The 24,823-nt window shown below is 39.3% G+C and overlaps 1 protein-coding gene across 4 annotated transcripts in view; it reads right to left on the bottom strand.

Moving 5' to 3' along the window:
* Positions 1-4: 4 nt before the first annotated feature.
* sphkap (SPHK1 interactor, AKAP domain containing) overlaps positions 5-24,823 on the bottom strand; it is a 98,318-nt gene continuing 73,499 nt past the window's right edge. For 2 of the 4 annotated variants that reach the window (XM_015361426.2, XM_015361425.2), the window contains 10 exons: positions 24,409-24,519; positions 12,452-12,511; positions 11,934-12,071; positions 11,217-11,472; positions 6,237-9,852; positions 5,035-5,205; positions 2,804-2,887; positions 2,626-2,678; positions 1,577-1,758; positions 5-1,114 (listed from right to left, as the gene is read on the bottom strand). In XM_015361426.2, coding sequence (XP_015216912.2) covers positions 974-1,114; positions 1,577-1,758; positions 2,626-2,678; positions 2,804-2,887; positions 5,035-5,205; positions 6,237-9,852; positions 11,217-11,472; positions 11,934-12,071; positions 12,452-12,511; positions 24,409-24,519 — 4,812 coding nt within the window. In that variant the 3' untranslated portion in view covers positions 5-973. The remainder of the gene's footprint in view (positions 1,115-1,576; positions 1,759-2,625; positions 2,679-2,803; positions 2,888-5,034; positions 5,206-6,236; positions 9,853-11,216; positions 11,473-11,933; positions 12,072-12,451; positions 12,512-24,408; positions 24,520-24,823) is intronic. The other 2 variants (XM_015361428.2, XM_015361429.2) reach the window with 2 other exon arrangements.

Here is a 24,823-nt window from a genome sequence, read left to right as displayed (position 1 = left end):
TAAAGAATACCTAATTCTAATCACATTACATAAATTTATTCTTTCCAAAATTCTACATTCAGTAATACAATAACAGTTTTGACAGCAGACAGTTGAATTTGTGTGCTTTGAATAAAATATTACTATACTATTACAGCAAAAACATTCTAACAAACCATTTTGACATATAAATTGTTATTTATATTACAAATTCTATTTCACAACATTAGCCTCTTTTGTTCATTAGTTTTAAAAATGTAACGAGCATAATATTCTACCCAAGGTGCAATTATCCAAAATATACAATATTTACAAATATCTAAAATAAATTATTTAAAACAACGTGATGCACAAATAACAAGTGTACTTATGAATACATCTCAGCATTACAATTTTCTTTACATGGATTAACAGAAGTAAATGTCACTAGATTCCTTTTAGCATTGAAAAAGAGTTGTCAGATTAGATCAATCATAATATTTTGTTATTTTCATCTGATTTCATTTTTTAATTTAGGGCTGATAAAGTTTGAAAAAAATCTTTGAACTAGTATATTTAAAAAGTATGTTCAAATAATTTAACTTCATATCTTAAGGAAACATTTTAGAAAGAATTTCAATGGTAGGCTTTTAAGTAAGAAAGGCAGGTAATCAGTTCTATAACTCTCCAAAACACAGTATCTTGCAGACATTTCTGTGCATTTCAGAATGAGAAGCATGCTAATCTTAAAAGGTGCAACATCTTTGAATATGTATCAGTGTCCAAACAGAAGTCATAAATTTTTAAATTGCTTTCTTTAGCCGACATATTTTATAAAGGTCACAATTTCTAGTTAGACCAAGAACATACTTGACACTCTTAGACATTTACCTTGCAACAACAATGTCGACATAATAGACTATATTGATTAGATCCCAGTTTTTGTCTTAAATTACCACTTAAAATGGTGGCAATATCCCTTCTGTGCCTTGATGTCTTCAGGGCATTATTAACATCAGCGTTTTTCCAGAAGCCAGTCGAATAGGCTTGTTACAGTATCACTTTCTTCTTGCAGTTTACAGTACTGAACAACGGCATGAAACAGATCTCCAATATTCCAGTCTTTCTGATGAACTGTTTGTACCATATCGAGAAACTGGAACAGAAGATTAAACATCTAACATTCAAATTAAGATGAAGATGAATGGTTTCAATGACTACTTTAAAACATAATGGACATTACTACTAATGAGTTTACTCAACCTTGATTAAATAAATAAAACATATCAAATAAATATCACAAATTCTTACCCATCACTCATTTTTTATTACTGCTCACTTTTTATATAATCTGTGTAAGGTCTCTACAGTGGGGAGTCTAAATGGATGTTTACTTCCAGGATTTAAGTATAATAATGTATTAACATGAAGATTCGTAACATAACTTAATAATAATAATTTGTAAAAAATGTTTAATAAATACATTCAGTGTTTCTGGCGACAACTGTTGGGTGCAGACCTGTCAGTTACATACAGTGCATAACAAACTAGCTTTCAAGGCTACATAAGTAATTGATAACTATGAAGAAATATGAAAAACCTGCTTTCTCAGACCTACCTTTTCTATACTCTTTTCCTGGGACTTCCTGAAGTAGATAGTTGGTACTCCAAGCTCTGAAGCAGCTATCCACTGTAAAGTAGCTCTTAACTCTGAGTCGACACACTCAGGGTCCAGGTCAAAGTTCATCACTAGAAGCTCGTGGCTGCTGCCTGCTCCTATTGACAGCCCGGAGGTACATTCTGCAAGATAGGAAGTATTCAGATGTCTGCTGCATACACTTCTATTCTTAACTTCATCCCTTCTGAAAACGGCTGTTCCTGGATCTTCGTCTTAACAATGCAAATGTATGATTCACTTTTTAAAAATAATACTGCACCCAGGACTTGCTTCAAAGAGATGTATGAGTAATTCATTTAAAAACTAAAAAAAAATCACATCCACAATATATAATATTTATTTTAAAAAACAATCAGGCTTTGGGTATTAATAATTTACTTATGAACTTATTACACTCACTAGGAAATGACAGTTATGTGTGCGCTAAATAAAAGCTAAAACTACTGTATGTCTGCCTGCAGGAGAAGTCTTTAAAAAAAGCCCTGGATAATGTCAATACTAATTTAAAGATTAAGACAACTCTTGACAGATTCTATGTGAAAAGGATGCTAACTGTCTGGCAAAGAGTTCCTCCTCAAGGTAGCAATTCTCTGCACCAGGCAAGTTTTTTTTAACTGCTTTGGACCACTCATTTATAGGAAACAAAAACTACAGCAGAAAGTGTTAATTCAGATGTGTTGTCTATTCACTTTATTGTGAGAATTCCAGGTAAACAAAAGGGCATATACTGTAGTGGTTTAGTAACATTATTCTGAAAGGAATTCCTGTCAAAGAAAACAAGTCTCTGAAAAAGACGTTGTACAGTCCAAAGGAAAATAAAAATAGTTACAATTATTGAAGCATATAATGTTGTTAAACTGTCATTATGTGTTATTCATTAGGTTTTTTTGCTGCTATGGTCTCACGACAGTTATAAAATTGAGGAGCAAACCTATGGTACTGAATTTTTTACTCTTTTTTACTTTTTTGTAAACGAAAGCATTACTTACCATCCACATTTTCGAGGTTTTCTTTTAGCCTTTCTTTTTCCTCAGATTCTTCACTTTTAAAGAAAAATAATAATGTTGTAATCGAAGTGAAATACTTGACATCAGGAAATCTGTATTTTAAAAAATGTTAATGCTAAACACCCTATACAACCCTGATAATTGTCATGTGTAAAATTACCTTAATGATTTACATGGCGAGCAACTTTCCTGTAAAGATTCTAGATCCACAAAACCCAGGCTGGATGTGCTGCTGTTCCCATTTCTGAGTTTAAAACAAAGCAAAAGCACAAGTCATGCACAAGTTCCAGGCATACATTACTACAGCTCACTCTCCTGCTGAGTCTTCTTCCAGCTGCTCTGCAACTGAACCCTTAATTGACTAATTTGAGCTGTTTGACTGTTTTCAGCTTGTAAACATGTTGTATGGTGCCCATTAACTATGGCATTTCAAAAAGTAAAATAAAATCTCTAAAGGTATAGTAAAAATAAACCTGCAGATAATCCGATCAAGAAACCCGTTCGTTCAATTAAAGCCTTAATTGGGTAATTTAAACGCAGCAGGCATGAAAACCAGCAGGTTTGTGGGCCTCCAGGAAAAGGACTGGCATCTTCTGAACTACAGCAACATGCTTCTTATAAGATATAAATTATGTAAAAGTATAAGAGAATTGTAAAATGAAAGATGAAAGCAGTAAATTATTTGATTGAGTATATGTTCTACATATACATAAATCCCTTCACTGTTAAATTAAAAGTTATAAAAAAATCGTAAGGCATATCCTTCACCCCTGAAAAAGAAGTGGGCAAATCCAGGCCTCAGGGTTTTCATTCTAGCTCTGATCTTAATTGCATTATTGAACTAATTATTCAGCAATTAAGCAAATCGACCTTATTTTAACTGATGATTGAAAAGTGTCTGCAAAATGTGCAGGAATCTGCCTCTTGGGGACTAAAGTAGCCCTTCCTAATCTTTCTCACTCTATGAAACAATTGTTGTTTCAGTTTTCATTTAAAACAAACTACTTACATAAATGATAAGCCGAGCTGTCCATTTACATTTTTATAGGGTAGCATTTGGAGACTAGCCAGCAGCTATATCACCCTGCAGCTCTCAACGGGCTACCCACTGAAGCTAAGCAGGGTTGAGCCTGGTCAGTACCTGCATGGGAGACCTCCTGGGAAGCTATGGTTGCTGCTGGAAGTGGTGTTAGTGGGGACCAGCGGGGTGCACCCACCCTGCGGTCTGTGTGGGTCCTATAGGGGCAGGGACACCAACTGTAGTGGGCGCTGTCTTTCGGATGAGATGTCAAACCAAGGTCCTGGCTCTCAGTGGTCATTAAAGACTCCCCAGGCATTTCTCAGAAAGAGTAGGGAGCTATCCCGGTGTCCAGACCAAATTCCCCCCCTCAGCCTTTACCGTGGCTCCAAATTATCCCCATGTATGATTGCCCTGCGATGGACTGGTGCCCTGTCCAGAGTGCACCCTGCCTTGTGCTTGTTGCTTGCCGGATAGACTCCAGCTTTCCCCAACACCGTATGGTAGAAAGAGGTTTGGCAAATGACATGACATTTGGAGACTACTTAGGTAACAACACTCAAGAAGTATTACAGTAGCAGCAGTAATCATGATGTAAATGTGAAAGCGGAATGTGGCTCCCAAAAGCATTTTCTTCCGAGGGAATTATTTTTTCTAGAAAATTTTGTAAGGGGAGAGCATTAAAACATACAGAATTTTAAACACATTTTACCAAAGTTCAAGTTTCGCAACATATAATGCACGACATATGAAACATTCTTTTATTTACAGGTAATCTTTCAGTTCCACATTTAAAGCAATGACATTTCTCCGCAAATGTCTGCATTCTGATGAATGGTGGGATAGAAATGCAAGTTTTGATTTTGCTTCTCCCTGACATCCATCTCTCATGTCATGTCATTGCAAAGAGTGCAGTTTGGCTAGCCCCCTGGAAAGCTTTGATTTTTTTTCAAGAGAAGAAAACACACACAAAATGGAATGAACTGCAATTGTTACCCAAACAAGAAGGGTTTCCAAGGCCTGTGATGGGCAGCAATAGAACATTATGCTGTCAATTTAAATTCTGCAATCTCTTATGCTAGGCTGACAGGAGATGAACTAATTAGCATGATGAATTTGTATAACAATGGTGCATAATAAGCCAGCTGTATGTTTAGCAGATGTTACAGTTCTCCTTCTGATTCTCAGAGGAAGAAAAGTTCTTGAAAGTGCATAGTCTCTGGTTTTAAAAACACAATAACCATTCAAGCAAGGTTGGTGCTCTGCGCAATGGGCTGATGAACAGCAGAACAATTTTGGAGTGCATGATGGGTGGGTATGTTCAGATTATTGAAGCTGCTAGCTAAAATAACGGGGAAGGGACATTCACTGACCCTTCGCTTAGCTGTATATAGCTACTTGTATCCTCGGGAAGGTCTTCTTCATTGGCAATCTGCAACCAGCTTCCTGTACTCTCATCGCTGGAGCTAATGTTGTTTGTGCATTCTTCTGATGCTGATGCATTCTCAACTACTGAAGTTATTACAGTCTTGTTACACTCAAGGCTGTGAAAAGCAAATTGCAATAACCCATGTTAATTCTTAGCTAAATAGGTAGCTAAAGTATTTGCACTGATTGACAGGGCACTGAACAGCTGGCTTCCAAATGTTGCTGCAGCTCCTAAACAACACTGTTTATAACGAATCAATTAGCATTGAGTAATTCAGTAATTTGAAACAATGCCATTTAAGTTTTTATTGATTACTCTTAGGTTGCAGCATAAACACCCTAAAGGGACCTGATTGTGAGATAAATGTCATTCTTGACTTTCATGAGCTTTTCTGTCTGTGTCTTGGTTTCCCTGCCTGACCTCCTTCTGTTGCCATTTTAATGTACAGTACATTGCAGTGAGTCAACTGCACATGTCTGCTCCCTTTCTACAGCTGATGGAGTCACAGACTCCGAGAGAAAGCAGTCGTTCTCTAGCTCAGACTTAACGTGAACAGGAAATGTTAAGACAGATCAAAATGAAATCTGACAATGAAGATAAAAAAAACTTCCTGGGTAGATCTGTAAGCTTTTATTATTGATTTAAAATGTAGTTTAACATAAAGCAAGAGGTTTAGGTTAGCGTTCAATTGGAATGATTTCATGACTTTAAACCAATGCAGTTATTTATTCAAAATAACAAATGTGGACATTTGAACTATTGTAATATGATATGTATCCCTAAGGGAACAGTTGTCATATATTCACAACTGACAGGAGCTGTTACATCATTTGATACTAAATTATATCGTAAACCTTTGCTGGTTTTACATTCCATCTCACTTTTATTATTGTCTAAAAGCTCTAAAGGAGATAAATTAAATTCATTCAAATTAGCCAGATTCATTATTGTAGGTTTGCAGTATACTTTGCACTGACAAATTCTATTTTTATATAAAATCCAGCTCTATCTCAGAGGAAAAATAGAACAACACTGCAATTCAGCAATTTCACAAATTACACCTTTCCATCAAATTTCACTTGTGACGCTCGAGAGGGCACACAGATGATACATCAGTGGTGTGTCTGATCTGACTATGAAACATACCTGCTAGAATTTAAAGACATTTTCTCTGGGCCCGGGTCAAATCGCACTTCTGTGGGCTTTTCCTGAGGGTGACACTCTCTTTCAGGCGTCACGGAAGAAGCAGCAGTGAGGTCGTGGTGTCGTGTGTCTTCCTTGAACTCTTCCCTCTGATCGGCCTCTATGTGAATCAAAGGCACTTCCCTTGGGCTACGAGGAAGGGAGGCAACACTCCCAGAGTCATTGCCTACGGCTGGTTTTTCCTGGGTCGATCTGGCCTTGTCTGACACTTGCTGCCTTAAATGGGACTTGAAACACCTCCTCTTTTCAGCCAGTGGGATGGGTGGTCTGGAGCTCACAGACTCTTGCTGTCCTCCTAATAGAGACTTTCCACTTTCCACAATATCAGCTGCCAGCTGGTTTGCAAACTGCTCAACATGTGGCTGCGAATCACTCGATTGTTCCAGATCTATGCTCTCTTCTTCGTCCACGATGATTTTATTTTTTCGCATTAGAGACTCAATGGAATTTGACCATGTCTCATGAATAAGCATGTCTGTAATCTGGTCAGTTTGGCCTCTTTGGTACAAACAGGAATCAGACTTACAAAGGCCCATCGAGGATGCTGAGTTACCAGGATAGATGTTGAGAGTGTCTCCATGTATGTTTCTTGCAAAGCCATCAAAAGAATTCGCTTTCATGGGGGAGTTCACAGTCAGCCTGGAGTCAGATGATCTCCTGTCTGGCATTGATGACTGCCTGAAGCAAAAAGGTGTCCGAGGAGATGGAGGCAGCAAGCTATTACTCCACTCTTTAGTTTTTGATATGTTAAAGTCTTTATTTTCTTTGTCCATTTCTTTGAGCATGAATCTGTAGAATTCCTCCGTGATGCTCTCCGTGCTTGACTGCTTTGACAAACAGGTTGATCTCACATTGAGGTGACCGTTCTTTTTGGTGACCTGTTGCATGGCCGAGCTCAGGATGCTATTGGCGTTTTTTCCGGCGTAATAGTCGAGTAGCAGGTCAAAACCCCTGCCCTCGTTTTCCATCTGATTTACCATGAATCTGGAAAATTCATCTGTGATGCTTTCACAGCTGGACTGCTTGGATATGGAACTTCCTCTGCTCATGTTTTGACCCAGCCGGGTCCCGGGACTCAAGGCGTTGATCAGATTGGAGGAATCTCCATCCTCTTCTGGGATGCTTTCATAGCTTGACGCCTTCCCTCTGCTCCATCTGTCACACTGCAGTCGGTTCCTTGGGTGACCTGGCTTCGAGGTGTCTACCACATTCAGTTCAGGGCAGTTCATAATCTTCGCTGTCACCTCTGTAGCAAAGAGAGTGAAAGGATCGGGGGGCTCGTCTAAATTCATGGACTCATCCACGACCCTGTTCATCAGGCGCTCCATGAGCTCTGGCTGCTCCTCCGTTTTCTTTTTAATTTCGCTGAGCCTGGGTGGCCTGTGCTTCTTTGTGACAGCCACGTTGCTCTGCACATCCTTCTTCCTTTTCACCGTTCGGCAGGGCATCAGGTAGTTCTCTGGGTTCTCAGGTCCCCCTTTCCAGGCGCAGAACCACGGCTGTTTCCCGTGTGAATTTTCAAGGCAGATTGCAGCCATCTCGGTAGCCATTGAAACCACAGTGGTAGCGAGATCATCTGCAAAACCTGAGACTGGAGATTTGCCCACTGTTGCAGCCTCCACTGTGACCACAGGAGGTGATAAGAGCTGCTCAGACAATAAGGAATTCGATGTATTGTCATCATCAGTCAGCGTACTGCCTTTATGCTTTTCTGTAAATGAACCATTATGGCTAAACATCTCTTGAAAAGTCTGCTTTGACTCGAAAATGGACATTGTTTTGTCAGTTTCTGATATCTTGGAATCTTTTACATTATTTTTGCTTGGTTGACACTGAGGGCTATTAAAATCTTTGACTAAGGATGCAACATTAGCTTGACTGGCTCTTCGCTGATCTCTGGTTATTGTAGAACAGCTGGTATTGGTGGGTTCACTTTCTTTCTGTTCTTGGACAACATTTTCTTCCTTTATCCCTGTGTAGCGAGACAGATTATCTTTGCAGCAAAGCAGGGTCATTTGATTTTCATTGTTAACAGCCTGAGTTGATCCAATAAAACTGAGTAATTGGTTTAATGGTCCTTTGCTTTCCTTTACAATTGTCTCAGAATCTCTGGAGCTGAATTTATCTTCCAGTACATCTGACGAGGGTTTACCATGGTGTGAAATGTCACTGATTTTTTTGCAAGTAATCCTTAACACATCCAAAATCAAATTATTGGTGTTCTCCAAAACCAAGCCTTGCAAATTGGAAATGTCTTTGCTTGGACTTCCCAGTTCTCTTTTCTTCATGGCTTTCTCCAACGAGTGTTTAAAAATAGCATTTGAAAGGATGTGAGCCAAATCATCCATCTCAGTCTCTCCTAAATTAGAGGTATTTGGCTTGGTAATGCTAGCAACTATTTTGTTGTGTGTGGATTCCAAAAAGTCTGCAACACTTTTGTGGTTTTCAGGTTTCGTTAAAACTGAGGAAGCTTCTTTAAGTAAAACTTCTGCAATGTTTGTTTTAAACTGCTCAATTTTTGTACCTATGGCAACACTGCAATGCAGTGTTATAGCAGTTGAAGCTTCTGCTACAGACAGAAGCCCCCTAGAGGGGGAATAACTTTCATCTTGTTCCTCCTCTGTGAGGTCCACTACTGCAACTGCGCTGGCGACCTGGGTCATACCACAAAGGGCAGAAGAGAAGGAATAATTCTTCCCTTCCTGGTTTGGCTCTGCAAATTCTTCATTTTCATCCTCCTCATAGTCATCTGCTGTTTGACTTTCAGGTACCACCATACTTGGGTCTATCTTAAGTTTCTCAGTAGCTTTGGGACTTGAAATAGTTCCGATTACACTGGCTGCACAAGCTAAGGCTACCTCAACCGGTTTTGGAGTGCGTCTGCTTGACCCAAAGCTGCAATGCTGTCCATGTTCCTCCGGTGGTTGATGAGAAACATCTTTGGGGATATCATGTTCAACCCAGGTGTCCGGGCTTGAGGACAGAGTTCCTGGCCATTCTATCATACTCTCACAGTTATCAGGGCTTTGCACAATGACAATCTTGGGCAGCTCAAATGAGCACGATCGAGCTGGTTTTGGATCTTCTCTTTTAGAGGTCAGGACTGTATTACTTCCAGCCGAGACACTTAGGGCTGCCTCTGCTGTGAAAGTGGGTTCTTCCTGGGACAGCTTAATAAAGGCATCCTGCAGGACGGATTCTGCCAAATTCGTGGCGTAATAGCCTGCTGTTTCTGGTGTACTTGGCAAGTTGTGTTGTGCAGTAGCACTCTGTCTAGGGACAGTACTGTGTCTGTTTCTTGTGACTTGGCTTGATGAAGAGAAGCCTTGGCGTTTGCTTTGATAGGCTTTTCTTGCATGCAGCTCCGCTGTGTTCTGGAGAGAGCTACTGTGACAGAGCTTCACGTCTTTATCAGCTGCGCCATGTGGTGTTGCCCCAGACTCTTCACTCCACTGGGGCTCCTTATAGAGCTCTTTTACGTTTCTATGCCTGTCTGACCTCAGTCCTCCAGGATTCTTCTCATGTGTGTAGAGGTCCACAAAATCACTGTTCTCAAAATCTGTAGAAAAGAATGGCCCATTTAAACATTAGACAAGTGCTCAATCCAGGAGAATAAGTTGCCTCTTTTTTTGTTCTTCATTATCAGAAATTATACCGCTGGTCTTAACCAGGGGGTAGGCAACCCTGGTCCTCACAGACTGCGTTCCTGAAGGTGTTAGAAGTATTTTTTGATTAGTAGCCTATTCAGATCTGGAAAACACAGCTGATTGATCCACTTAATTGATTCACTTAAATCATTAAGGTTGGAGATGCAATGGAATCCAAAAACAAATGCAGAATTCCAGGATCAGGGTTGCCTACCCCTGCTTAAACATTTATCTGTTTCCTTGCACTTTTTTTCCATATATAAATAGAATTGAAATATCACCCTCCATCACCTAAAAAGCGTATTTATCCATTAAAAGCTAATTACCAGGCCATTACAAATGCCTTTAAGAGAGTGTAACCTTGTGAGTCATCTCTATTGATCATCTTCTCAGATTAAAGCACATTGTATTGTAACGCTTACGGCCGACAAGCACTGTGTGTAAGAGCCGGCGTACCAGAGCAGGTGACGTCACCGCCCTTCCCTGTGATAGCAGGACCACAGCTACTGGGCTGTGGAGAGATCTCTCTTTAGCTCATGGGGCTAGGTCGCTGCAGAGAGACGCGGAAGTCCCGGGTTCAAGCCCTGGACGGTGCAGGGGCCGACCAGATGCGGCAAGGGCGCCCGCCTGAGCCCCCGTTGTGTTACATTGGTGTCAGAAGTGGGGTGGGATAGCCCTTCGCCGGGGACGGCGATTTAAGCGGGGGAGAGTGTAACGCTTACGGCCGACAAGCACTGTATGTAAGAGCCGGCTTACCAGAGCGGGTGACGTCACCGCCCTTCCCTGTGATAGCAGGACCACAGGTACTGGGCTGTGGAGAGATCTCTCTTTAGCTCACGGGGCTAGGTCGCTGCAGAGAGACGCGGAAGTCCCGGGTTCGAGCCCCGGACGGTGCAGGGGCCGACCAGATGCGGCAAGGGCGCCCGCCTGAGCCCCCGTTGCGTTACAGTATTATAAATGTGAGGGAAACCTTTATTTGTTAATAAATAAAAATAAAAATTTGTTGGAAAATAAAAAATGTTGCCAAACTAAAGACTAGTCAGGGACAGCCAAAAATATAATATTTCTTGGAGGAAATCTTTACTGTAAGAAATTTAACAATCAGCACTGTTGACCTTGCCCTACACCTTATACTGTACCTTTAGTGCTGTATCCTGACAATATAGTTTGTAAACTTAACAGTAATGAAACAGTAACCACTTCAGATTTCTCTCTCTTGATCAAATCCTGGAGGAAAAGAAATCCTGGTAAATAATAATTAACAATGGGCTTTTACCATTCCTGAATGCGTCTTCCTCACTGTCCTCCAGATGTTCGGATGCAGTAAGAAAGTCCTCCTCTATTGAAGAGACAGACCTGTTGGTGTCGTCCTCGGGTCTGTGGTGTCCATATCGCTCCAATTGTAACTGTTTCTCCTGACCAGACTCTATTCCAATCAGGAACTTGTTTATTTCAAAAATGAGACAGCTGGGGTGGTTACTTTTGTTTCCCCTTGCACACTGGACCAAGCATACATCGGCCACTCTGAGACTCTGAAAAAAGAAGCAGATTAGAACAATGATCACTGTATATAATTAACCTGTAAAGGATTTGCCATTATAAACATTAAAGGAGGTTTATAAACATTCAAAACGAAGACGGCACATAAACTTAAAAAAGTCTTTTTTTTTACGTTTAACACAATAACGACTCATTTTCCAGCTACCTGAACTAAAGACATAAAATCTAATTAGCAGGAAGCTATTTCTGGGGGCATCTCATTTTAATCTGCGGCTTATGAGTTTGCAAGCGGACGGACAGGTGGAGCCCAAACACACTAGTAACTGAAAATGGAAATCCTTTGCAGTCCAACAGCGTGATTCAGAGTGGTTACAAGAGCATCCAAGCACTTCGCCACCAATTCAAGTTTGTTTGGAAAATAATTTGTTGGGTAAAGAACAGGGATTTAAGGAAAATGAACACTACCGCCTTTAATTAATGACTGGTGTCTCACCTGCTGATTAGAAGAATCCTGTGGACAGGTGCCGGAGGAATCCAGCCCACTGAGGAGAAAGATTTCGTTATCCCTTGGCTGCTTCACATTTAGGGAGTCGATCAGTTTCGGGAGAGCAGGGGAGACAGAGGCCAGTTTCTGAAAGCAAGTTGTAAAAACAGTTGTATCTGTCGTGAGATACATGAATATAAAATATGATTTAATTAATGACATTGATGACTTATCGTGTTCATTCATGCTGAACTAAGGAAACTTTGGCAATACCGCTCTCTGTTTATTCAAAGCTTTGATCTACTAAATACATACACCTCTGCTTTAATAGGTTAGAACCTGAAATGTCACCATTCAGCAAGGAAATTGGGGTAATTCCCTTCAGTGAAGTCTGCCCACCCTTCAGTGAAGTCTGAGCACCCTTGTGAAGCACAAATTTAGAAACGGGACACCCTTAGCTCTTGCAGAACTGAGCTGCAAGTGTGCACATTGGGACATGGCCTTGTTGGACATGTGGACAATCTTACCTTTATGCACGTGTCATCACACTGATCCTTACTGTCTCTGTCAAGATTCACAAAGCAGATCTGTTGGACAGGTTAGAATTAGTGATGATTATAATTATTTCAAAAATATCATAACGTATCCCTAACATTTTGATCTTATAAACAATGATCAAGGGCTTATAAGATTTTGATTACACAAAACATGCATTTATAAGTTTGTCTTTAATATCCATGTATTAGATGTAATCAAATACCTTGTAAATCATGAAATAAATTACTATATTTTAGATGATTCTCAGTGTTTAAGATCTTCCTGTAGCTTGCATTTCAAAATTAAGTGTTTGCAGAAATGTTCAGAATTTAGAAATCTCAAGCTTGGCCTTCATGCTGGACTTGTCAATTATAACTTTTGTTTTTATTTTTGAATATACATATTCAAACAATATGTAACATATATTACATGTAAATATGAATATGTAACATTGGGTGGAAATGAACCACGGTGGTTGGTGCTACAGCCAAACAGGTGTGGGGTCCCAAGATTGATTTTGGATTGTAAACTGTCTGTGTGGGGTTTGCATGTTCTCCTGTGACCATGTGGCTATATTAAGTGGTGCCTATAACTTGTCCTTCTGTGTGTGTGTACAGTGTACATCCCATGTGTAGCAGATGTAGATGGTGAATGATTCCTATCCCTTTTCTTGTTATCTTCTTCAATATAGGTTAGAACAGCTGTAGGCTTTCTGAAACACACCCACACTCACACCCTGTCATCTTCAACCCCTGATGTGATCAAGGCATTTTTGTTTCTTCAACCACAACAATTCTCAGGTTAACTGAACCATGCAGCCACAGAGGTACTGTACCTGTATATACTTCGTCCAGCTAGTGAGTATATCATGATATACAAAGCTGTATACTGTACTGCTATCAAGTTAAAATGTTATCTTAACTATTTTAATAAAGTTTTCAAGTTCTGTTTTGTTCTACAAATCCCCAGAATTGACAGGGGGAAGTCATTAAAACATTAAAAGTAAAATAAATTAATTACATACTCTACAGTGCAGAGAAAGTGTTTTTAGTCTTTTTAGTTCAATTTTCATTCAATGCAAAGTGAGCCCACTGTGAAATCAAGTGCCGGCTATCCTCATATGAGGAAATGGTTCAGTACACTTACAGCTTGTAGATAATATGCATAGGAATAAGATGAGTATGTGAGACAGCCTTTGTATGATACCAATTAATTAGCTTAATGAAGCTACACGCACAAACACAAAGGTCAGTTGTGGTTGAATTGATACAACAGAGGCCATTGTAGAGCAGAGCAGAAACAGTGCGAGATTTTAAGAAACCATTATGCTTAGGGAGAGTAAGAGGGCGACTGAATTGGGAGGGTAAAAATGGGGCAAAACCACCAGGGGGCAATGATGAGACACTCCCAAAACAGGGAAAACTGCAACTTCATAAAAAGATATTCAAAACAGACAGGGGTTGCCTGTTCAGGCCCGACAGTGAGCCACAAAATCTCAGGGTGAGATCAGTTGCAATAATTTTGAAAATGATTTAAAAACCTACAGGTCAGGTTAGAATAAATATCCAGACGTATTGTGATTAACAGCCTCCATCATAGCCTTGCCAGCCCGCAGGTAAGAATTAAAGACGGTTTTGGGTGGACTGGCCAAGCAGGTATGACTGAGTGAGACTTTTCAACTGTTCCTATCTCCTGAAGTGGGAGCTAGGCATGCCTTCATATAGACTTGCATCAGGGTTGGGAAGGTATTATAACATCGGAGTGCTCCATTCACCATCAAAAATCCTTTCAAAAGGGATGTTTTTTTCTGCATATTTCCCTTGCTAAAACTCCACCTCCTACTCACGTTCACAGGGCTTGTAATTCAGCAGGTTTTCCAGTCCTGTTTCTGGATAGCTGGGATGTCTAGAGGTTCTTGACTAACGAAACTTTCATTTTTACTGGCTTAATTGCACAACCTTAGCTTCTCCCAGCTCCTCATGGCCTGGTGCTTTAAAAAGATACAGAAAACCTACAGCCCACTGGCCTGGCAGGATCAAAGTTACACACATCCCTGGGGGAAGGATTAAAACATATCTCAAACAATGAAATCGCTCGAATACAACCTTTCACTACAGGTACCTAAGCAGTTGAAAATTTAAACAGATACGATAGGGCACCATAGAGTAGGCCTAGCTTTTAACACAGATGCCGCTCTTACAAAGGACCACAGCTTCTCCTTGGTTTTGTTCCAATTGAGTTCTCCGATTTGTGAATAAAGCTTTTTCTCAGATCTGTGGCTGGTTGTGGTATGTAGAACCACATCAAACCTGCTGGACTCCGGTCTGCTTTCCCAGACCGCAGTTTTACACTGCTGCCTTGATTGATAACGAGCAGTGACAGTTCTAGCAGCTTTTATGAACTTCAATGAAAAAACCTCCCCTTCTATCAATGGCACCTTTGTCTTTCAAGATGTAATTCTACCTCCCCTAATCTCCCAACAGTCTCAAATGGCCCAGCTTTGGATTCATAGGCGCAACCTGTGGTCTGCAGAAGGTACAGTAAGAGCCCCCGGTCAACCCCACTCGTAAGACTTGGGGCTCACCGCAGGTTCCTCGACATGCACAGAAACACACTTTCAGCTGTGCAATCCTCCTTTCACTGAGAGGTTATGGATTCCCGAAATGGTTAATTCCACTGAATTTTTGTCTAACCTTCCATGCTGTTTTTAATGTCACAGATTTCCAATTGTGGCTGTGAGGCATTTCAACCAGGATTTATTGGATAGGCTTGCCTGCCATTATAAAAATGTCAAGATATTTCTCTGACCTGTTTATTCTTTCCCTGGCTTTGAATTGCCATGCCACGTCTTAAATATGATTTGAAGCAGCCTAGTATTTTTGAATTGTAAAATGTGGCATAAAGTATATTAAAAAGTATACATTTTATGGCTCATGAATACTACTAAAAGAGAAAATATTTGCGTAGGCAAAGCTCTGGTATGCCATTAACCTTTCTTATGCATGAATGGGCTATTGTTACGAGAGAAAAAAAAATCTCACTGAACTAAATTATGTGAAGTCAGTCATTGAGAAATTAAACTTTACAACTTCAAACTTGGTGGGTCTTAGTAAAAGCACCAAAAATTGCAAGAAAATTTGCATTTCTGATGTTTTTACATTTTTTTACTTTTAAAAGTAGCAATTTACTTCACCTCATGCTCTTTCTGAAGAGAAGTCACACCAATTCAAGAATTGCAGAAAACCGAACAGCAGTAAAACTATCCAATTACAGGACAAAGAAAAAAACAGCTCAAGCTAAAAAATAACAGATTAACCAATTCCCAATTGTGTGATTTAAAAGTTTAACCCTCTTTGAATGTCAGCCTAGAAAAGGACTTAAAGAAAGCCACTCTGAGACACTTGCTTTTGTGAAGCAAAGACTAATTTTTCTTTGCTTCATTTCCCTTCAGCGCTATTGAACTTGTAAAAAAGCAACTTGAAACTTGTCAGCACATCTGGGTGCATTGTATGCATTTCGTTCAGTGATGACATTTTGGTTGAATGAGTTCCTGGCTAGCGCATGAATATGTCTGACTATTTATATCACACATTTTGTGCTGTGTTCAGCAGCTTTAGTGCAGCCTGGCATTTCCTGAGACACTTCAGCTTGTCTGGTGTTAATTCATTCAAATACCTTACAAAACAAAACACAAATTTATTTTACCATCGTCATTTGAAGGCATCAATGATGCTGCGCTTTCAAGCAACAAAGCTAGTTTGCATCTACGAAAGGTGTGTTTCTTCTTTCTTTGATACAGAGTTTACTGAACTTGGCAGCAAATCTTAAGAATCTCGTTTTTAGTACAATGACACCCTATAACCAACATCATTATGCTTTTCACACCATCTCATCTCAGAAATAATTTGTTCTTTCCTTCTGAGATGAGCTGCTGTGGTACTGTTTTGTTTTATTTTACCACATTTAAACTGGATATATTTTTAAATCAGATTATATGATAGAAATCTGTAGTTCGGAAGATGGAAACTGCTGTATATTTCTGTTTATAGTTCCTATATACAATATTTGTGTATCTTTAAGAATGTCAACACTATGTACATAATCTATGAGCATATACCAAGTGCAGAGATTTTTGGGGACAGAGTGAGCCATTAGAAATTCTGTTTGTATTTGTGTTCTTGTGTTTCATCATGATTGGCATCTGCTGCTATTTCTTATTTACGTGTCCTGTTTCTTCCTGTGCTGTGGCAGCAGTCTCAGGAGTGACTGTGAACTGTGCTCTCTGGGACGTGGTTTACAAGGTCAAGGCCCAGGTGACTGCTTTGAACGAACACTGTGATCTGTCCTGGCATACGTCAGATTAATTTTTAATTTGTGCGCTTTTCAGGATCTTTTATCTTTTCATTGGGGCCATTTATTTCCCTTGAAATGAATTTAGTGGGGAAGAATTCTGTGCCTTGTTCCATTCTGAATTTGCAATTTACTGAATGTAATGAAATGATAAAGAAAATATCCTGGTATCATAAAAACACATGTAGCAGAAAATTGCATATAACACTGAAATACTTCAGTTTGTCAAGGAGGTCAAGGTGCTTAAAAAAACGATTTTACCACAGATCTACATCATACCCAGAATGAGTTTAAAATGACCATTAACCCTTGCAATTCCACTGCTCTGACATTTTATGGAATTTATTTATGCACTGAACTCTATGATGGCAAGCGTGGGAAAAACTGGAAAATTTGTGCAATTTCAAATTTGGGGGTAGTGTTATTGTGGCTCCATCCAACAGAATTACTTATATTGTATTTAGTCAATGAGATCATATATTTTTATTTTCTTGCAGGAATATTTAGACTACATGTGTGCTTAAAGAGGAAACTGGAGTTAAATTGGAATTCTAACATGACAGACATGCTATTATGTTTTACTACCTGTTACATATACAGCACATTTTTTTTTAAATATAATATTTAATTCAAAAACCAGAATGCTCAAACTGTAAACATCTAAGGATAAGTGACAGTAAATGTCAGTAAAAAACTAAAGAGAAAAAAATGAAATACTGTACAGTATGTTCATCGCATAAATATGCAGACCACTGGACCTAATATGGTTTTTGTTTCCATATTTCATACACTGATGAAAAAATAACTTTTTATCTTTGCTGTGTTTGTGATGTGGATGCTAACAGTGCCACGATACTTCAAAGTGTTACACGGCTGGAATCAAAGTAGATCTCTCTCATTTCGATCTCCTTATCAGATAATGCTGGGTATAAGAATATATTTGGCATTTTGTTTACAAGTTGTGGATTTTTTAAACTAGTCTGGAAGGAGGTCACACTGTAACCTTACATCTCTGCTTTTTAATGCACAAACATCTCATCTGCTGAGTCCCCTCTGTGCACATCCTTGCTAGCACCTCTCCCTGTATCCAGTACAGTCTGCGAGGGACAGCAATTCTTCCCTTCCTAGTAACCTAGTACTTTATCTATCAGGAGGGCTGAGAGGTTTAACAGAATCACTGTGTATATAATAAATCGTCTATACAGAACACATTGTAAGATAATGTGCATGATAAAATTATGCCAAAGTATTGTTATTATTTTCCTCATTCTTGTCAACTTCAGAGTGTGAGAGCACTGAGCTGTGGGAACAGGATGCCAGCTAATTTCCAAAGCCTCTGGTTCACCGAGTGTTCAATGAGGTAGCAAATGAACATCTGTGCCCAGGAAGAGCTGCTACAGAACAGGACCAGAGGCCTGCATGACCAACTGCGCTCTGCTCAAAGTTTCCAAAGCGCACTCTCCGTTTGTTCGTCTCGAAAATCGACAGCTCCAGGACTGTCTGCCTCTCATGTCATTTGAAATTGCATGTTAATGGGTGGTTGAATTACTTTGTCAGAGGCCAATCCTCACTGGCTGAAACCCTATGAAATCCCCTTAAAAATGAATAGAGTCTCGGACTTGTCAGGCAACGTGCGTGGCCTAAGGTGCATAAGACAGATGTCAGTCACCCTCATTGAGCAGGGCACCTCCCACATTTCAGTCCTGTTGAAGGCTGTGTGGTTCGATCCCGAACAGCGATACCCTTGTCGCCCTCATCAGCTCAATCAAAATGAGGGTTCAGAATAGTACCAGGATTCAAGGAACGTCCCAGCCTCCGGCTCCCTGTTCAGTACAGGTGTCACTGCTGTGACATAAAGAGTCAGCTGGAGATTCCAAATTAGGTAGATACAAAATGAAAAATACAAAAAAAACTAGAAAAAATTAAATGCACAAACACTAAAATTGTCTCTATATCCTGCACTGTTTTAGGGGTAGAAGAAGAAACATTTCGAACCCAGGGACCATACGTTAAGACAGCTACAATGAAGCCTGTCTCAGCCATATCCAGAATTTATGCTAGGTGCTGATCTATTCCAAATACAGCTGTGTCATACAAAGGGATGTACTCAGAAAACATTTACTGCCTGTTTTATGCCTAAGAGGAGAACAGCACACATACAGTACATTCAAAATTGAGTCCCATTAGAAATTTTACAATTTTGTTTGGATTCAATTTATCAGGATAATAAAGGATTTAGTTGCCCACTTAACAGTATGTTGACGTATCACTGCTCGTTTCATTTATTGGACACCTTTTTAAATTCCAAAATGGTAATCCTATTTTAGAATATAAAACTGTCACAAAGCTTTTAGAAACTAGATCGCTGTTATCACTGTGTGCTGAACAGCACAGATAATTAAGCCTAAATGCAACTATTTTACAGTTGACAGTAACAGCTAGAAGTGGATACAAAAAGTAAACTATATACAATCTGGATATTCGAAATGTCAAATATAAATGTTAAAAGCCAAGAAACAAAGATAAATGTTAAAAGCATAGGGAAAAAAACCTCACTCTTGGAAAAAGACTTACAGAATGCAAAAAACGTTGTGAATGTTTCTTGCTTCTCACCTGACTTTTAGTTAACAGCTTACATGATCTACCCCTTGTTTAGCAAAGTGTGCAGGGAAAGGATCTCTTGAAATTATCTGTATGTTTAAAAATACAGAACCTGCTTTCCTGCACAAGCTGACATGTTTAGTCTGTTCTTCCAACAATGACCATTCTTTGCAATGTTGGGTTTTTGTAATGTCTATGTATGAGAAAAGGGTCTGCTTTTCATGATGTGTTTGGTTCATATGAAAGATTATCCTTTCTGAGAGACTTCAAGGGAGCAGGGACATAGGGTTAAACTACCTCTTAGTGTATCTTAACATCCAGTACATCACTGTGCTCTTCTCCATCAATACATGTAATCTTATTTATTTTTGAAAGAGGCTAAGAGGACCTGTGGTGGAGGAAGGACAGGTGACCAGAAATTTCAAAGACCCTGTTGTCATTGATTCTCTTTATGTTACCTTGTGGAAATTACTTAACCTCCCTGTGCTCCATGCCTGGCCTGAAACATAAACCAACGACCTATTGTAAGTGACTCTACAGTAGCTACTGTTGAAGCTCAATTCAGGATCTAATTTCCTAAAGCCAGTCTTGATGAAAACGGGCACGCAGGAATGCTGATAAGAAACTAATCTTCCAGTGTGAATGAATTTAGAAGAAGAGGACATCTCAAATCCCAGAGAGAATGCTACTGGAAAGTTTTCTACTAAACATAGTAAGGTTGATTACAACTACAGGACAGACAAGTTTTTGAATATAGAGTGGAAAATGTTTTTATAGGGCTGGTACTGCAGTGCAATAACACAATGTTAAGAATTTGATGGTGAGAGAGCAGGACATTTCTGCCAATCATTTTCTCTTTGTGTGTCAAGTGTGTGATGAAAAGGTCTCATGCATATTGTAAAAAAAAAACCACGCAGACTAAAGACATTCGTCAGGACTAGCGATCAGTGACAGAAAAGTGCAATGCCTATTAATTAGAACCTGCAATTAATTCTCTGGTTGATAATACATGCTAAAGCATTTGCTTTGCCACTGACCCTGAAAATGACAGTGATATTGGCACGCTTACAGTGTCATTCTGTAATTACTAGGTTGACACCAATGTTTGCAGTTGGTGAAGCTCAGCCTCTGATAAATACCCACTAGAGGGGAGTAGAGAAAGGCTTAAAGCTTTAGCGACTTAATAGACCTGAGATTGAAATTACATTCTCAGGATTATGCCAATAATTATAAACCAGCTAAGAGTCATCTTATGTATTTGGCAGAATTGTTAAATAATTTGCCAGGCTAATGGGTTTTATGCAATACTGAGAAGAACCTGGGTACTGCAACTTTTCCCCTGAAAACAATTAAGCAGGTTTCTACATATAGAGGGAATAGGATAATGACTGTGGGTCTGCCCAGCACAACGCTCCAGATTATATATCACTGCAAGCAGCTGATGATGATCATGGAACATTCTCCAAAGGCTTCACAGCCATTTTATCCATTAAAACACAAAACTAACATTCAAAGCAATTTATTTGAAGAGTCGCGGAAATGTAACATTTCTATCGAGAGCAAGGGCTTCAGGTTTTTTTTAGTCTCCCAGCTGCAGTCACTAACTCATGTCCAAGAATTGCTGCGTTCCCTGGACTGTCAGTGCACAACTGCAACAATAAATATGAATCATGCTTTTTGTTTGAGGCCCTACCAGCATAGACAGCCCTTTGTCTTCTAAGTCAAACTTGTGTGCATTTTTATGATCTGCATAATTATTCTGTTCTTAACTTTGAGCTATGTTGTAAAATGTGTTTGCACAAAACAGAGTGGAGCAATTAGTTTCTTTCTTTTTAATTTTGAAATGGCCAGCTTGTTTCCAGTTTATCCAGTTATCCAGCTATTTATAACTGGCCAGCTATTTCCAGTTATTCCAGAGCCTGCAGAACAGCTCCTGCAGTGCGGAGGAGTGCTGTGGCCCTCAAAAACAACACCATAGCATTATAGGTGCCTACAAGTCACAGAGGGAAAAGAGTGCTGCTGTATAATAAAGGTAAGATACCCTAACTCTAAAGATGCTGGTTTATTGTGTGGACCCAATTCCCAAAATCCGAGACACAGTGAAGCTAACATCATAGATCATGCTCAAACCAGCCACATCGAGCCTGGGCTCAACCTGGTGCAATTGGTTTTGTAATTTTGGTTCAGAGAGAACAGTGCCACCTACTGGCCTGCTAACACCACTTGCAGCAGTGGTTTTTCTTCTCCTTGGAAGTGTCATCTCAGTTTTGACCAGGCCCAGGCTTGCTAAGATTTTAATCTAATGTGATCAGGTTGTACAGTGATTCTATCTTGATAATCAAAAGTTTTAAAACATTTCGCTTGTAATTTGAGCTTTGCAAAGGAAACTCATCCGTTTTTACAAATCTGTATTTTTTGGGGGACTAATTACACTTTTCCATTAATTCGTTACATTATATTGTAGCCTTCCGCTTCCCCCCCGGCTGTGGACTGGATCGTCGCCCTTTGACCCTTCCCAGCAGCAGTTTCCCTTTCCTCCCAGAAGGGCTATATAAGGGGGAACCCTCAAGCATTCGCTCTCTCTCCCCTCGTGGCATGCTTGAGGTTACCTCGCAACTGTGAGCTCTTCTTCCAACTTCCACCTGTACCGAAAAGAGCAATAAATTCCTCCCCTTGCTGCTGCAGCTCACCATCTGTCTGCTCGTTCTCTCCCCCTCTGCCCTCCGAGCCGACTGATTCACCACAATATGATTACAAGTATTTGTTTTTCAATGAAATCATACTAGCTGCATACTTTGTGTTTATTATCACTTATTCTGTGAAATTAGGTAAGGTAGTAGTTTAGTATTCATAGCTGTGGCATTAGGCTGGAATTGTTCCTGCTTTAACCAGCACGTTTCTTTATTACATTATGACTAGGTACACTTACTGATTCCACTAGTGATGGACCAATCATAAACAAATTCCTTCGATCAGGACTACTCAATCTGCTGTCCTTCTACTGCAGTACGTTCCTACAACCACATCTTTAATTGCTGTGTTGCTCCTACAATTATCGATTTAGCTGTTCATTAAATCACTAAGGAGCTGGTTTCAGTAAAGCTGTAATGGAGTACACTGGAGGGGCTGTAAGCTGAGGAGCCCTGTCTTAGACAATAAAGGCTAAGGTCAAAATGTTTCTGATTTAGAAATAGAAAAGTTGCATTGTAAAAGACAGGTCTACAAATTACAGAAGTTTTTTTTTTGTATGTACCTACCATGTAAATCTAAATAAAATGTATTTGATGTAAACTACCTGCATTTTGAAAGTTTTTCTCCTGGTTACAATTTTGATTGTTTTAAAGCTGTTTAATATTACTTTAAAAGGCAAATGCCATGGCTTTCTTTCAAACGAACCATAAAAATCACAAAGCAATCCCTTAACACCTCTGCCACCTGCAAATTAAAAACCTAAAACCTGATAGTGGTTTTCCAGCTGCATTTACACAAATCTGACATCAGGCAGTGGACTGGAATCTGAGACTGAGGTACACTTTGTAGTTTAGAATCTCAGAGTTTCCTGCAACAAGGGAATGTTTCCAGAGTTGTTTTTTTTTAGAATAAACTGCTAAATAAAATTATGTTTGGTACAAAACAAAGGCAACCTAATTGCTGACCAAACGTTAAATGTTTAACACTTAAACAATTTGTTCTTCCCTATTTTAATTCTGTTTGAAATCCCTGAACGAAAAGAAAAGCTTTTAGTTCCCCCGTGTGACAGCTCATGTTTGAAGTCTGCAGTTTACTCATGAAAGAGTGCTGCGTAAAAATCTTTGCCTATACAGTATATACAGCAGGCACCAGTGCTCCTGTTGGGCCATTCTTATTTTTTGATGAGAACAATTCCTAAAAAACAAAATCTGGATACTTATTTTCTTTCTGTTTGAAAAATTGGTACAGTAAATGTCTCATTTTACTCAACTTCTGCACACGATTACTTGAATTCTTTAGACAGCAATCTCTCCCTGTCCTAACACTTTATTGATGGCTTCTACTAGCAGTGTCACAATATCCTAAAGGTATGGCATCAAATGGTTTTCTGTAGCTCAAATCCCTTGCAAATATCAAATAAAATATTTGTAGACCTGTGTTATGTCTCTGTGCTTGTGTACTCTGGACAGTCCTCTCACCCCCGGCTACACATACAAAATGAAGAATGAAGGTACTGTACATCATAAACTTAATTTCACTTCTTTAAGTGACACCATGACACCACATACAAAAATACAAAGTCTTGTCAGCATTTCAGCTTAACTGTGCCAAAGATGAACATAAATGATATATAGAGGAAACAAATATTGTAGAAAACACTACTTCTGTAGTCAACATTTGCTTAGGGAAATTCAGCCACACAGTTAAATTATGCATGTTTACAAAATCCTTGTTTTATGCATCTACAAAATCCTTAATATTCAGTTTTGTGAAAACTTTTTTTCCCAGCATTACACCAATCTCAACAATACAATAAATCATGGAACCAAAAAAATTAAATTGACCCTGGAAAACTGATGACTTTAATCCTCAGATTCATACAAAGGTTAGGTACTGCAACCAGACACCAGGATAAATTTGAACACTTATCTGGATGGTAATCCCATTAACAATGTACTGCTAGGGTGGATCTGTAAAGCCATTTTTCTCACTGTTCACTTGCTGTATTTTATCAGAAGGCTTTTCCAAAACAGTCACTGAAACCCAGTAAAGCAACACTATTAAAAAAGGATTTGGGCCATGCACATGAAAAAAAATGATTTAAAAAATAATCAGAACCTATTGTTTTAAGAGAACAAGCAATTGAAAAATACCTTTGTTGGCAGTTTTGAAGTTGCAATGAGTCACAGCTTCACTAATTTGCACTTCATTGCGTGCTTAGAAATTACCGTCAGAGAGACGTGGTTTAGCAAGTAACTATCACTACGCATTACACCTGCTCAGAATACAGAAGAACATTACTTACTGTTGTACAGCTGCTGTCACATTTATCTTCTAGAAATCCAATTTTGCAAAGCGTCTTTTCATTCCGCAACCAATACTCGGTTGAATCCAACAAACTGTTGCTACACAGCACCTGGGAACCAAAGTAATTAATTGAATTAATTTAGACACATGTGGAACCCCATCCTTTAGCAATGCAATTTCAACCTTTCCTTCCAGAACCTTTCCATATGTACTTTTACAATGGACCTTCAAAGGATTGGCTTCAGCTGTCTAGTATGGTGAAGATAAAAATGTTGAAAAATAACATATTACTTGTACACTTTGGTCACATCTTGTCATTAATTCCAAAGTTTCCATTTTTGAAAAACCACCAGTGGTATCTACGGCATTAGAGGGTGGTGCAGCTCACAGTCAGAAGCTTGCTGTTTATTCAT

Source organism: Lepisosteus oculatus, chromosome 13, assembly GCF_040954835.1.
Source record: "Lepisosteus oculatus isolate fLepOcu1 chromosome 13, fLepOcu1.hap2, whole genome shotgun sequence".
Classification (NCBI taxonomy): domain Eukaryota; kingdom Metazoa; phylum Chordata; class Actinopteri; order Semionotiformes; family Lepisosteidae; genus Lepisosteus; species Lepisosteus oculatus.
The sequence above is the reverse complement of the archived record's forward strand: the minus strand, read 5'-3'. Positions and strand labels throughout refer to the sequence as shown.